This window comes from Chrysochloris asiatica, unplaced genomic scaffold (genome assembly GCF_000296735.1).
Source record: "Chrysochloris asiatica unplaced genomic scaffold, ChrAsi1.0 scaffold00122, whole genome shotgun sequence".
NCBI classification, from domain to species: Eukaryota; Metazoa; Chordata; class Mammalia; order Afrosoricida; family Chrysochloridae; genus Chrysochloris; species Chrysochloris asiatica.
Genome location: NW_006408640.1, coordinates 8601638 through 8617601, shown reverse-complemented (window position 1 = coordinate 8617601; position 15964 = coordinate 8601638). Strand labels below are relative to the sequence as shown.

Below are 15964 nucleotides of genomic sequence, written 5' to 3'. Positions count from 1 at the left end.
AAGAAGACCCCCAGCGAGATGGATTGGCAAAGTGGCAACATCAATGAGCTCAAGCGTGGCAATAATTGTGAGGTTGTACCAGGATCGGGCAGTGTTTCATTTTGTTGTGCATAGGGTCACTATGAGTTGGTACCAACTCGATGGCACCTAACAACAACAAAAACAACGATGTTATGTAAAATCTCAAAGCACTTTTGAATATCAAAATTTAAACAAATCAAAGCAGGGGTAATTTTTCTCATACAATTTTAAAAATTGAGAAATAATTCACATACCATAAAATTTACCTTTAAAAAGTATACATACAATTCACTGGTTTTTAGTCCACAAGAAACCCATTAATGGTTATTCTCCATTTTTTCCTACTTGGGGTAATTTAAGTAAAATAGTGGTCTGCTTTTGTCATGTGTGTATTTATATATGCTGTTGTGATTGTGGAGTCCTGGTGTGGCGCTGTGGGTTAATGTGCCAGACAGCAAAACTCTTTGAACCGCAAGATCAGTGGTTCAAGCTCACCAGCTGCTCCTCGGAAACCCTATACAGGGTCGCTATGGGTCGGAATCGACTTAACAACAACTACAAAATTGTGATTTGTGTACTTCAATTCTATTATAGCTATCAGCACTGGATTGCTAACTGCAAGATCAGCAGTTCAAACTCTCCAGCCTCTCCTTGGAAACCCTTATACAAGGTTGCTATGGGTCAGAACTAATGTGACGGCACTTAACAAAAACAAAATATAAGCATTGTTTCTGCTTACTAGCCTTTTTTTTATCCCTGATAGAGGGGATTGAACATAGCATGAGTTACTTTCCAAGACAATAAAATGGAGAACTATCAGCCAGCAGATAAAGATCTCTACGCCAGAAAACGATTCTTTTATTGCCCCATAGATATTGCCCATTTGATCCTGTCCTTTGGTGTACTGAAGGTTGTTCTTTCTTCAATTTCCATTTGTCCCATCCCTAGCACAGTGATACTCAGGTGATGGACAATGGCCAAAGAATTTAATTGCTGATGCAAACCTCAACTGGTTAAAAGAAAACCACCTTTTAAAACTATTGCAAATATTCCCTGCTGAGTAACTGGAGGATTTGTTTGCAGTGTTAAGCTTCCCACTAATCTCCAAACACATTTTTCCATATCCTTACTGCCAATACAGAAGTTTGGGCAGACCTGTTTACCTTTTGGCAGAATAGCTTCATGTGCTCTCTCCTTGTACATCTGACCAGAAAGGTGATGGAGCCAGAATGGCTGAGTACAGAGAGGGTGCTGGGCGGGTCAAGAAAGAATGCCAGGAACCTGAGAATGGAAGCCAAGAGCTCCTTGTGGTCTTAACTTCCATTAACCTGAAACTATGGCTTCCTTTTATCATCTTTGCCTTTCAAGTGCTTATTGCAAAATACCCAAGGTGAACTTGTTTATAAACAAGTTAAAATCCAAAGATAATTGGGAAGCCGGAGCATAAAAGCAAGTTCTTTGTCTTCTGACTTTATCTACAGGCCTGGCGAGGAAGGCAGGCCGTGGGTGGCTGGGCCACTGGGACTGTGCCCAGGTCTATCTTGGAGAACAGTGGATTCTCTTGCTGTAGTCCTTGTCCAAAACAATATCTCCCAGTGTCCCCCAGTGTCAAGGCTACCAGCACATCAGAAACAGTGGTGGGGAACTTAGAAGGGGAAAGGAGAATCTTTGATTGTGGCATATTCTTCCTGCACCTTTGGTAATACGTTCAGTCTGAAAGAAATTTGAATATATTCGGTGTGCATTTAGGGTAGACTGTTTTCAGCAATAATGAAGTTTACCTCCACAGTATACAAACTTAGGCTAGACTCAGAGATGTGGCTACACTAATAATTAAGTAGCTGTCAAAATTGAAAAGCATTATGTTAAAACCTATCTTCTTTTGTTGTTGTTAAGTTCCTTCGAGTCGGTTCCGACCCATAGCGACCCTGTACAGGGTTTCCGAGGGTGTAAATCTTTACCGGAGTAGAAAGCCTCATCTTTCTCCCGCGGAGCGGCTGGTAGTTTCGAACCGCTGACCTTAAGGTTCACAGCCCGATTCGTAACCACTACGCTACCAGAGTTCTTGTGTATTGTTATCTAAGTATTCTCCTTAGTGGGAACAGGGACGCTATCTCAACTCACCCCTCCCAATGACTTACTAAAGTATCCATTTCAGTTATACCAGGTAGGGATGATTTTGGCTGCAAGTAACACTAACACTAGCCAAAAAGACTGGAATACTTTTTAAAATGAAAATTTCGGGGTTTTTTTTCTTGCCTTTCTGAAAGTTCAGAGACATGCAGCATATGTAGGCTAAGCATTGCACTGATAACCTCAAGGTCAGCAGTTCAAACGTTCTAGCTGCTTCTCAGAAACCATTTACAGGGTCAAGTTGGAACCTACTTGACTGCACTTAGCTACAACAGTGTTAACTTTACTGTTGTTGTTAAGTACCATCGAGTTGGTTCGACTCATAGCACCCTGTGTAGGGTTTCTAAGGAGCAGCTGGAGGGTTTGAACTGCCGACCCTTGTGGGTCACTGTGAGTTGGAACTGATTCAATGGCAACAGTATTGTTACTACTTTTTATTTATTTATTTATTTAATTTTAGCACCCACTATAGCCTGGCCCTACATCTACCTCTTAGTGTTGTTAAATGCCGTTGAGTTAGTTCCAACTCATAGTGACCATAGAAACCCTGGTATAGGGTTTCCAAGAAGCCTATACCAATCTTGTGGTTAACAGCCCAGTGCTTATCCTACTGTGCCACACCAAGACTCCATAAGGCATGGTAAATTGTAGAAATCACTATCAAATAGTTTACTGTGTGCCATACATTTTACATATATTCAATCATTTAACCTTCATAGCCACCCTATGAAGGAATTAGTATAGGATTAACGTATGATTGATGTTGTTAAGTGCTATTGAGTGGGTTCTGACTCATAGCAACCTTTTATAGGGTTTCTGAGGAGCAGCTGGTGGATTTCAACTGCTTCCCTGTGGTTAGCAGTCTAATGCTTATCCTACAGCAGCACACCAGGACTTTGAATGTATGATTGTTGTTAAGTGTCATCGAGTCAGCTCAGACTCATAGTGGCCTTGTTTAGGGTTTCTGAGGAACAACGGATGGGCTTGAACTGCCTACCCTGTGGTTCACAGTGTAGATTGTTTTTGCTATTGTTAAGTGCGATCGAGTCGATTCCAACTCATAGTGACCCTGTATAGGGTTTCCAAGGAGCAGCTGGTGAGCTTGAACCGCCGATCTTGCAGTTCAAACGGCTTTGCAGTCTGGCGCATTATCCCACAGCGCCACACCAGGACTCCCTTAATCTAACTTTTAAAATCTGGCAGTTCAGACCCACCCAGAAGTGCCTTAGAAGTCAGACCTGGTAGTCAGCTTCCCACAGTGCACAGCTTAGAAAACCCAATGAAGCAGTTTTACGCTGCATACCTGGATTTGTCATTAGTCAAAATCAATGCCACAGAAACTAACTATAACAAAATGTATGCTCCATTGTAAAAACTAGGACATGAAGGCCCAGAAGGTAATAACTTGCACTGGATGTAACAGAGCCATTATTCAAACCTGGCTAGGCAAGCTTGCTTCAGCGTTTTTCTCTAAACCATTACGTTGTATTTCTTCTCTGGTGTGAAAATATCTACAGTTGGGTGGCACTGTAGGATAGATAAGTACTGAACTGATTACCACAAGGTTAGAAGTTGAAACCCACCAGCCATTCCTTGGAAACCCTAAACCGGTTCTTGACAACACTTAACAACAGTAACAACATGAGCAGATACATGAATACCTGAGGGAGTTATTGAAATTAAGAAAGAGTTCAGTAGGAAAATCATTGGAAACAGGAATGAGGAGGTCTGAATTATTATCCTCACTCCCCTGACAGCTGGTCATTCATTTAGCAAATAGTTGTGAGCCCCCAGCAACTGTACAATGCCAGACAATGTAAATAAGACAGACAATACTTTGATATCCAAGTGGAGGAAACTGACTGAAATAAATGAAATAATCAAATAAATAAATGCAGTCCATATTGTTGATGAATGGGAAGAAGAAAATGCAGAGAGCTGAGTTGGCTATGACTGTGACTAGGGGATATGGTGACTTGAGTTTGAATGGTCAGTAAAGGATTCCCTGAGAAGGTGTCAACCAGGCTGGGAATCGAATGGTGAGAAGCAGCTTACAATAGAAATAGCAAGTGGGATAATGTTCCAGGCATAAAAATATAGTAAGAGACAGTTTCCTAAGGGGGCAAGAGCTAACTTATTTGGAGAAACTGAGAAAAGATTAGCATGCCTAGTGCTAATGGCAGAATAGAATGATTTCACAAGGTGAGACTGAAGAAGTAAGAGAACAGATGTACTAGACCTTGAAGCCACAGAAAATAGATTGTGTTTTATTTCAGTGGAAGCTGTGTGTTCCCACTTTATTCTCAGTAGCTCATCTCCCTCATCTGAATAATGGAACATATAACACTTGCTTTAACTACGTCACGGGGTTACTGTGAGGGACAAATGATATAATGTACATGATAGTGAACTATGATATGTGAAGTTTTATATAAAATAAGATAATTAGGGAATATAATTAGTTCTTCTTTTTCTAATTTTATTTATTTTGGTTTTGTTGTTGAGAATATCATACACACTGCAAAACATACACCAGTACAACAGTTTCTACATGTACAATTTGATCCATAAGTATTTTGTACAAACAGCTAAGTGCTTGATTCCTAACTGAAAGGTTTATCATTTAAAGTCACACAGAGACACCTCGGAAGACAAGTCTGGCAGTCTACTTCTGAAAAGGCCACAGCCTTGAAAACCCTGTGCAACAGTTCTGCTCGGCATACCTGGGTCACCATGAGTTGGAATTGACTCAGTGGCAACTAACAACATATGTATTACTTAGCAGGAAGTACCCTATGTCTTTTGAAAATTGTTTTGTGATATACTCAGAACAATTGAAGCTGTAGTTTGATGGTAGTGCAAGTTATACCTATAAACATGCAACTTTCTTTAATCTGATAGGATGCAGGGTTTTCTGAGAGCTCCCTTTTGAATTAGGCTGTAGGTAGTCATGACAGACTGTCACTCCCCCTATAACAACTAGAGAACCAAAAGATGGCTGAAAACATCGTATATTATTAAAAGAACCAAGGTGCAGAGTCCAACAGAACTAATCTTCAGGGAGAGACAAGCTCTTCTTAAGTAAACAGCCTGGTGGTCACTTCTCTCCCTGGGCATTTTCTGAGCCTGTGTCCCAGTGGACAGAGGACTAGTCCAGCAAAGGCAGGGGACTCTGGAGCTTGTAATGGCTGTGTGGACTGGCACAGCAGACTGGAGATCTGCCTGCATTCCTCAAATGTGGAATGTGCTCTCCAGCTGACAATTCTCCCCCTTGGGATTTTTCCAGAAATTCAGCAACAGAGGAGGCTGGGAGCTGAGCTATAAAGTGGAGAAAGATTTCTGTAGTCACATGATATTTTTACCAATGCTCTCCTAGAGCAGGGATAGACCTCTCCCTCAATGCAATTATAACTAGAGGTAAGCTATAATCAGCGAAAACTGCAACCCAGGCCAGGCCCATGTCAATTCCTGGCTGAATGGATGTGATCTGCCCCTCTTTCCAACTGCTAAAGGAAAAGGATTGAACTTTCTGGAGGAAGTTACTATTTACTCTAGTTTCCTAGAGTTCTTGTAAACACACTGTCTATAATTCAATAAATTAAATTTTAAAAAAAGACACAGAGAAAAAGGAAAATACAATTCATAAACAATTCCTTGTTATTTAGTCATTGTTAGCAAACACACTGATGACACATTAACAGACAAAAACTTTTAAACAACAGTTTTAAATATGGCAAATGAAAATATGACAAAAAAAGATACAAAGACGGATAGTGCCAACAGAGAAATATAATCTCTGAGAAGAATTTTGGGGCATTCTAGATATGAAAACGTGCAATTATCTGAGTTTCAGCATTTGTCGGGTGGATTTCATAGCAGGCAAGATGTAATAAAAGAAAGTATTGATGACTATGAAGATTAGGGAAATGAAATGGAAACCCTAGACAGGGTTGCTATGAGTCGGAACTGAGTCAACAACAGTATTCTATAACCAGTGAAAATAGTCATAAAACATTAAAATGAATTAAAAACATGTGTTGGTGTTATTGATAAGTGCCATTGAGTTGGCTCTGGCCCTTCGCAACCTTGTATATGGTTTTCGAGGCATAGCTGGTAAATTTGAACTGCCAGCCTTGTGGTTCAAGGTCCTGTGCTGATCCTACAGTGCCACACCAGGAATCCAAGACATGGATAGATAGTAGGAATGTGTATACCATATATGGCAATAGGAATATTTACAGTACAAGAGGAGAGGCAAATGGAATTATCCTCTTTGAAGGCATTACACTGTTGTGAAGTTGTGGAATATTAATTTAAGTTGGGCTATGATAAAGGAGCTCTGGTAGCATAGTGGTTACGAATCGGGCTGCGAACAGCAAGGTCAGCAGTTTGAAACCACCAACTGCTCCATGGGAGAAAGTCGAGGCTTTCTGCTCCCGTAAAGATTTACAGCCTCGGAAACCCTGTACAGGGTTGCTATGAGTTGGAACCAACTCCGTGGCACATAACAACAACAACATAATATAGATCTCTCATAACTATTAAAACATAATCAAGCTGTAACTGAAAATGCAATAGAAGAAAAATACTCATAAAATCTTTCCTGTTTTTTTTTGTTAATACCATTTTGAATGTAGAGTAATTACCCCATACCTAATGGTATTTTCCCAACAAAAGTTTTTATGTGACACAATTACATTCTGTTTTTCATGTAACATTTTCCTGGTATTGTTTAGGAATCAAGAAATACAAACAGCTAATGAAACCCCAAGCTCTATTTTATCCTAATATGGTGAGGCATGAAGCTGCAGATTAAAACTCATCTAACCATTGGGTGGGTCTAAGGGTCACAATTGTGTAATGCTTCAAGAGTGGAAGAGCATGGTCCATAGTCATTCTGAGATGAAGTGGGAAGTATTTGGATCCTAACTGAAAAAAAGTGAGAGTCCTTTCAAGTGTGCTTATCCCCCAACTGCTGTCTGACTTCTTTGCCAAGAAAAATTGCTGATCATTGCGGGTAAAGAATTCTTTGGGTGGACTGTCTCAGATGAACCCAGCATTTTACTCAGCTGTTCATAACTATAGTCCACATCTGTTCCCCTTGTCTGCTGACAAAGGCTTATGAAGATCGCTTATCCAAAGTTCTATGAACATACCCATTAGCATAAGTAAAAACCTGTATCTCAACAAACATTACTACTATTAACCCTAAATACATTTGTGTCTCATCTTCTAAAACTCATTTATTATTTCCCAATTTTCTCAGCGCTTTAAAAATTTTCAATACTTGGGTATATCTGCAAGGAGCCCTGGTGGCACTATGGATTAGGTGATGGATCAGCCACTTCAAGGGAGAAAGATGAGGCTATCTGCTCCCATAAAGATTTAGTGTCTTGGAAACCCTATGTAGGGTTGTTATGAGTTGGAACTGACTCAAAGGCATCGGGGTTTTTATGGTTTTGATTTGGGTATATCTGCATGTTTGCTTAATTTCTAAGATAAATTATACTTCTTCATGCAGTCATTGACGGTATTGGTGTGGAAAAACTGTCTATGATATATTTTCAAGTGGGAAAATAAAGCAGTTTATAGAACAATGCTGAGATGATACTCATGCTTTACATAATCATGATTTTTAAAATATACCACTTCATCATTTTTGAAACTTGGTCCACATTTTAGACTATAAAATGTTTACAAGATCATTAATTCTTTTAAGTAACTCACGTTAGAAATCCAGGATTAGAGAAAGTTTTGGAGTAGTCATCTACTTTCTCTGAGTATGATCCTTGGAGGATATCAGACTGTGTGAACTATCTACTATTGAAGTATAATTTTTAATTTTACAAGAAGTAAGTATATGCTTGCACTATATGAATTTGTTAGAGGTTTTCAGTATTGGTCTTGTGGCAAAAAGGACAAAGCCTAAAATAATCATGGAAAATGTACTGTCTTAATATCTGTGATTCATAAAGGTCATGATATTTGTGATGACTTCATGTTTCAACCAGTAAAGTAAGTAGGTCTTTCTAGTCAAGCTCGAGGGAAGAATTCTTATCGAAGTGAAAAACTCTTATCACATAATTATCAAACACAACTGCCTAAAATTCTTTTCTTACAGCATAGCATTAAAAACAAAAAACAAAAAAACCCACAGTATTTCATATTTTCCAGAAGTGCTTTGAGCTTTAAAAACAAATAGTTTCAATCACTGCCAGTTAAAGAACTGCTTGCTGTTTGGTCCCATGATCGGTGATAGATTCCAGACATTTCTACTACAGGTGATTTGAAAATCTAGACAGATTTCTAGAAGTCTAGATAATATGAACAGACAGAATTTTGTTTTTCTTCTTTATGGGAGCATTATTTCCCCTTCTGTTTTTGCACTCACATGTATCAGTGTGTTTTATGTTTGCTGTGGGGTGTGCTAGCATTCCTTAGCAATGCACTGCTCTCTGCATAGCAAGATTCCATTGTCTTCAGGGAGTTACAGTGCTCACAGTTGGCTGTTACTCTCCTGCTGCTGGCTCTACATACATCTTTACATGTGACAGTTTTTGTTCAAGGTAAATCTGCCCATACCACAAGTTGTCTCAGTGGTCGTCTCAGCCTTTTGATTCAATACCACATGAACTCAAGGAGAAGAAGGCAAGCTTAGTGGAGGGTCTTGAAAGGAGTTACATACCACACCAAAATGTAAAACTATGTAAGAAAAAGAATCAGAGTCCTAGTGTTGCGCAATAGGATAACCACTCGACCCCAAGTTCGGTTTGAACTGCAAGGCTGGAGGTTCAAACTCACCAGCCACTCCTAGGAAACCCTATACCGGGTCACCATGAGTTGGAACTTACTTGATGGCACATAACAACAACAACAACAATGCATAAAGCAACTCAACTACTGTTCATGGTTGGGAACTGAAGTGTTCTAGTTAAATATTCTGCTCTTAGAAAATGTAATGTTTGTTAATCATAAGAGCCAAATATTTTGCTTTATTTTTATGTTAAATTACTAAGGTCTCAGAATTCCAGCATGTTTTTATCTATCTGACCTACCATGTCTCCTTTTTTTTTTTTTTAAACTAATGTTTATTGAGCATTCTTATGTTCTAAATGCTTTGCATGTTTTAATTCATTTAGTCCTTCTACTAGCCTGTGAGGTAAGTGCCTCATGAAACTGTCTTGCTCTTGCTCTTAGGGCTCTGGACTGGTGGTTACGTCACAATAGCAAGAGCCAATACTATCCTCAGCTGCTGGACCCTCTCCTTAATGGTGGCCCCAACTGTCTGGATTAACTGGAGACTTCTGCACTTGGGTACTACCCAATTCTCCATTTTAATATCCTAATAGGCCAACGGATTCTTAGGTTATTTCTTTTTACTAATGTCATTATCCCAAGTAACCAACTTTCACACCTTTCTCTCTCATCACTTTGGACCCTTTAAGAGTCAAACTTGCATTATAAGTTATTTGACTAATACCAACTAAATTATTTGACTAACAACCGTCTACTTTAGGAATAAGTGAAAATTATAAAAATATAACATGGTAAATCCTAGATGGCATATGATAGAGTCATTGTTGTTGTTGTTAGGTGCCACTGAGTCGTGCCGACTCATAGACTCATAGTAGAACGAAACACTGCCCGATCCTGGGCCAACCGCACTATTGTTGCCACGCTTGAGCCCATTGATGCAGCCACTTGAACAATCCATCTCGTTGGGGGGTCTTCCTCTTTTTTCTCTGACCCTCAACCTTGGCAAACATGATATCCTTCTCCAGCAACTGGTCCCTCCTGACAATATGTCCGATGTATGAGAGATGAAGTTTGGCCATCCTGGCCTCCAAGGAGCACTCTGGCTGTGCTTCTTCCAACATAGACTTGTTGGTTCTTTTGGCAGCCCATGGCACTTTCAATGTTCTCCTCCAACACCATAACTCAAAAGCATCAATTCTTCTGTGGTCTTCCTTATTTACTGTCCAGCTTTCACATGCATATGAGGTTATTGAAAAAAACCATGGCTTGGGTCAGGCACATCGTAGTCCTCGAGCTGACATCTTTGCTCTTCAACACTTTAAAAAGGTCTCATGCAGCAGATTTGGTGGGATAGTGTCATTATGAAGTGTTAAATAAAAACAATTGGCATCAAGCAGACTCTGACTCAGGGCGGCCCCTAGGTTTATCCCAGTAGAATTGTGCTCCCTAGTTATTCATTGGCTGATTTTAGGAAGTAGATTCTCAAGTTTTTCTTCTGAGGTGTCTCTGGGTAGATTAAAACCTCCAGTCTTTCAGTTGGCAGCTGAGTGTGTTAACTGTGCCAGTCAGTGACTTCATTATGAGTAAAAATTATGAAATGAAAAGGGTAGCCATTGAATAGTGATTATTCCCACAGTACCTTATTTTTACACAAATAGCACCCTCTGTCTGTTTGCCAACAAATATCTGAGGGAGGTATTTTCTTAAGTGGAGCTATGCCAATCTTTTATTAACATATCACTGTAAAAAATTAGCTTAGTGTGTTTGCAAAAATATGTCAGGGGAGAGGGAGTGGTTGGCAAACAAGCATAGAAGGCACATGTTTATTTGCACAAAAATGCGGTAGTTCCATTTCTCCATTGGTTTCATATTCAGGCTTAATTGTTTAATTTATAAAATAAAGTACTCCAATTTTCATTCAGATATTCATCTGTCCTCAGAAAATCCATTCCTTGCTGCCGAAGAATTAACAGGATGCTCTCCAACGAATCCTTACGTCCTCCGGCATTTAACCGCTCCAACTCACAAGCCTCCGTAGACAGCGCTTCCATGGAGGATTTCTGGCGTGAAATAGAAAGTATTAAAGAGAGCTGCGTGGGAGGGCAAGCGGAGCCAGCACCAATGGACGTCAAACCTGTGGATGGTAAGCTCAGTTTGTTTCCCCTTGCGCTGTCTCTCACTGTACTGTTCTCTCTCTCTCTCTCTCTCTCGGGCCACTTCTTTAGTGATTAAAATGTGAAACAGTAGAATTCAGCATTCAAACTCTACTCCTTCTGGTTTATACACACTGGATGGGTTTCGGAGTCTCTCTCTGGGTGACACAAACGGTCAATGTGTTTAGCTGATAACCAAAAGGTTGGAGGTTCAAGTCCACCCAGTGGGACCTCAGAAAAAACTCCTGGTGAGATACTTCTGAAAAATGTAGCCATTGAAAACCCTATGGACAGCAGTTCCACTCTGACATGCGTCAGTTTGCCATGAGGTGGAGTTGGCTCCACAGAAGCTATTTTTTGTTTTTCTGCACACAACAGGGTACCTTTGATCCAAAGTGACAAGACATGAAAGAGGGCTGGGCCTCTTTTACTCCCAGCAAAATCCAGTGGACTCCTTACATATAGCTGCTTAAGGTTGCTGTGCGTATCTGTTTGATTCATTGTCATCAAGCAGACAGTATACCAACGTTGGGGGCTTTAGCGTCTGTGTATGTGAATCCAAATTATCACCACCAACAAAAACGAGGATTGAGAGACAAACAGGAGAAAAAATTGCCAGTGCAATTTGAGAGTAAACTATTGGACTTTGAAATAATTGCTGGTGTTCTTATACACCATTAAAGTGAAACCCATGTCAGGGAAATAAAAGAAGGTTATTGTTGTTGTTAATTGCCATGGAGTTAGTTGCAACGAGGACCCAAAAAGAAAACTAAGAAAAAAAAATTATTTACTAAACTATTAAATGTATAGGTCATCTCTGGCATGCCCTACCAATCAGTAAGTAAATCCATAAGACATTCAAAGAAAGACCCAAAACAGTTAAATAAGTATACACCTACGAATGTTTTCATTAGCCTCTGATTAACCTCAAGACAATGAGCGAGATACATTGTAACTAAAAAGCCTTTTTACTACTCATTTCCTTGTCTACACATCTATCTTCCTAAGGACTATAAAATACTAGTTCAGATGTACCACACTATTAGAAATAAAAAGACCCACAACACATTTAATAAGGATCAATTTCAAAGGAACCTGTCCTGCACACAGGAACAGTGTTCTTATCCTTGTCCTAGGCTACATTTTGCATTTTGGAATCCAGCAGGACAGGAAAACAAATGAAGGAAAACATATCTGATGCTCCCACCCCCTTATTCGTATTGCTTACCTAGCTAATAGCTGTCCATATTCAAGGCTAGCAACTGCCACGTTAGATAGATCGAGCACCATTGGGTTTGTTGTTGTCTTTCCTTTTCCCATATCTGTAATTTTCCAACAGTGAGAAACCTGGCTCCTATGATCCTCAGTATATTGAGCATACGTTCAGGATTGCTAACCTATCCAAACTAAACCAAACCCATTCCTGTTAAGTCAGTTCCTACTCACAGCAACCCTATAAGACACAGTAGAAGTACCCGATAGGATTTCCAAGACTGTAAATCTTTGTAGAAGCACACTGCTACATCTTTCTTCCATAGAGCAGTTTGTGGATTCACACTACAAACCTACCAGGGCGTCTTTGTTGTTGTTGGTGGTGGTTATGTGCTGTGGAGTTGGTTTCGACTCATAGTGACCCTGTACAGGGTTTCCGAGGCTGTAAACCTTTACGGGAGCAGAAAGCCTCATCTTTCTCCCATGGAACAGCTGGTAGTTTTGAACTGCTGACCTTGTGGTTCACAGCCCAATTTGTAACCACTACGCTACCAGAGCTCCTTTGTTGTTAAGTGCCACTAAGTTGGTTCTGACTCATAGCGACACTGTATAGGTTTTATACAGGGGCAGTTGTAGGTTTGAACTACCAACGTTGTGGTTTGTAGTCCAGTGTTTCTCCTACAGTACCACACCAAGAGTCCTTGCTTACCTATACTGCTTGGGGGAAAAAAAAAAAAAGAACTCCTACTAATACCTACCTATAATAGTTTAATATTTATTTACAGATTTTTTTTTCCCCTTGAAGTATATGCATAGATCCTAAGTACACAATGCAATGTATTTTGAGAAATGTGTGCACTTTTGTAACCCCCACACAAGTTTGCTTGGCTGTTAATTGAAAGATCAGTAATTTGAATCCACCAGTTGCTGTGAAGGAGAAAGATGAAGCAGTTAGCTTCTGTAAATATTTACAGCTGTGGAAATGCTATGGGAGAGTTGTGCTTTGTCCTGTAGGTCACCATGAGTTAGAATCAACTAGACAGCAACAGTACAGTGATCAAAATATCTAACATTTCAATCACCCAGAAATTTCCTTAGGCCTTTTCCTGGTCTATCTTCTATATATATTTTGCACCATAGTTTAATTTTGTAGTTGGCTTTTTTTTGACTCAGCATAATCTTTTTGAAATTATAGTTTTAGATTTCTGCTGCTATGTAAAGGGAAGTCTTAAAAAGCAAATGAACAATAAAAACATGATATCAAATAAAATATTTACCCAGCTAAGAGTTTAGACTTGCCAAATACTCAGATGTCTTTGTTTATATGCAAATAATGTGATATAGTAAGCAGACTCAGGACTCTTGATGGATGCTTTGCTATGCTATTTACAAATCAATCTCATCTGCTCTTCAAACAAGCCTCATTCAGGTAATGCCTGTTCATCAGTTTCCAGAAGTGAAAGTGTTAGGAATTCTGTTTCAGGACATGGTTATTCTGAATTCTTTATCGTTTCTGCACATCAATAGCAATTGATCCTTATTATGATGAATTTTAAGCTTTTGAATTGTATTTTGAAAGAAAAGAAAGGGTTACCTGATGTTCAGACTAAAGAGAAAAGCAAAGGAACATTTATTGAACACTTATTTGTTCCAGGTTCTTTGTCATCTGCTATAAATTCATTGATAAAACAATCCTCACAGCAACCTAAAGCTGTTGTTATTATTACCTCCACTTTGCAGAGAGGTCACTGAAACCTACAGATCATTGTGAAATTGACCAGTCACCCAGCTAGCAAGTGACAGCACTGAGACTTGAATCTACATTTGAGTCATCAAAAGCTCACTTGTATTCTATTAATCCATTCTTTTCTATTGTGGTTTTAGTTCAAATATTCTTATTTTATCTTTAAAAAAAAAAAATGAATAGTCCAGATATGGTTTATATTTAACTATCTGGCAAGGGAAATAGATTTTTACCTTACCAAATTTCTCAATTAATAACTTTATTAGAATGTATTTTAAATTTCGATTTCTTTAAAAATTAGACTATAGTCTTTCTTATACTTTTTCCGTAATTATTGGAGGAAAAAAGGCAAACTTTCCATAGTTGCTGGAGGAAAAAAGACAGACATTTAAAGTGTTAACCCTTGAGCAATTGGGACCCTTAATTAGCACATATTTTGTACATTATATGTATTATATATTACATTCTTATAATAAAGTAAGCTAAAGAAAATGTTATTAAGAAAATTCTAAGGAAGAGACTGTACTGTATTTGTTGATACCATAAATTTATGTCATCTGTTTACAACATGAATTGTCTTCATGTTATGTAGGTTGAGGAAGAGGAGGAAAAGGAACAGTTGGTCTTGCTGTCTCAGTGCTGGCAGAGGCAGAAGAAGTGAAGGATTTAGAAGGGAAGGCAGGCATACTCAGTATCACTGTACAGAAATGCATTGCAATTTCTACCTGACTTTTTTGTTTTCAGTTCTCTGAAATTGTTACTATACAGAAATAATCCTACTTCCACTGTTTGCTTATATCATAGAAACAAACGTCCATATCATACAAGATGTCAAGAACAATCTTGAGCAATCAGAACCCTTCTGCCAGATGATCTCACATCAGTGTGCTTTCTGACACTGCTTCATCTGCATCTTCTTCCTCATCTTCTGGCATTTGTTTGGGATCACATCTCTATCTAGTCATGTCCTGTTAATTCCTCTTGTGTGATGCCTATCACCTTGAACACCAAGATCCAAATTTTGAAATCCTTAAACCCTCTCTTTTTTTTGCCGTACCCATAGTGTCTTTCACGGTTTCCTTAACTGATCTATTGTGATCCTGTGGGGTTACGAACAACATCTTTCCATGGTTTTCTTCAGAAGAAATTTATTGTTTCGATATTGACAACTTTTCACAACTTTATAATAATGATGGCATCATTCATCCGTGTTCTTTTTTATACTGCTGATAATTACAGGTTCTTATGACACCCTCTAATCTTGATGCTGAATTAGAGACATTGTGTTTGGGGCCAAATAAACCACTAACAACAACAATAACAACAACAAAGACCACTTTTATGCCTTCGGTGTTGAACTCATGGGATTCTAAATGGTCACAGGCATTTTCCATTATCAAAAGAACTTTACAATGCAGACCCTTATTGGGTAGGTGCTTTCTGACTTTAGCAATAAAGCCTTGATGGAATTAATCCAGAAAAAGTGTTTGCATTGTCTAGGCCTTCTTGTTGTGCAACCAAAAGACTGGCAGCTACTATTCTTCATTTCACTTTTATCAGCTTTATAGATAGAGCAGTCCTGATCATAAACCCGACTGCATTTGCACAAAATACTAGTTAGTCTAAGTTAGTCTAATCCTTCCTGACCTAAATCCAGGGGCTAATTTTTCTTGCTTACTCATAAATGTCCTTTATGGCATTTTATTTTCCAGAATAGAGCTCTTTCATCCTTTCTTTTTTGTCTCTGTAACTTTTTGTTGTGAATTGGGTGAAGGTTTACAGAGCAAATCAGTTTCCCTTTCAACAGTTCATACACATTTTGTTTCATGTCATTCATTGCAATCCCCACAATATAATTGCATTTATCCTACTGACCCCCTATGTTTCCCATTTCCAGTCCTAATATTAGATAGTTAGAACAAGGAAAAGGCGCTAACTAGAGATC

The 15964-nt window shown here is 38.9% G+C and overlaps 1 protein-coding gene across 1 annotated transcript in view; it reads left to right on the top strand.

The window, feature by feature from the left end:
• The first annotated feature begins 1250 nt into the window (after positions 1–1250).
• Positions 1251–15964, top strand: part of ARHGAP28 (Rho GTPase activating protein 28) — a 124638-nt gene continuing 109924 nt past the window's right edge. The window contains exons 1-2 of the mRNA XM_006868715.1: positions 1251–1411; positions 10833–11053. Of these exons, the coding sequence (XP_006868777.1) occupies positions 1251–1411; positions 10833–11053 (382 nt within the window). The remainder of the gene's footprint in view (positions 1412–10832; positions 11054–15964) is intronic.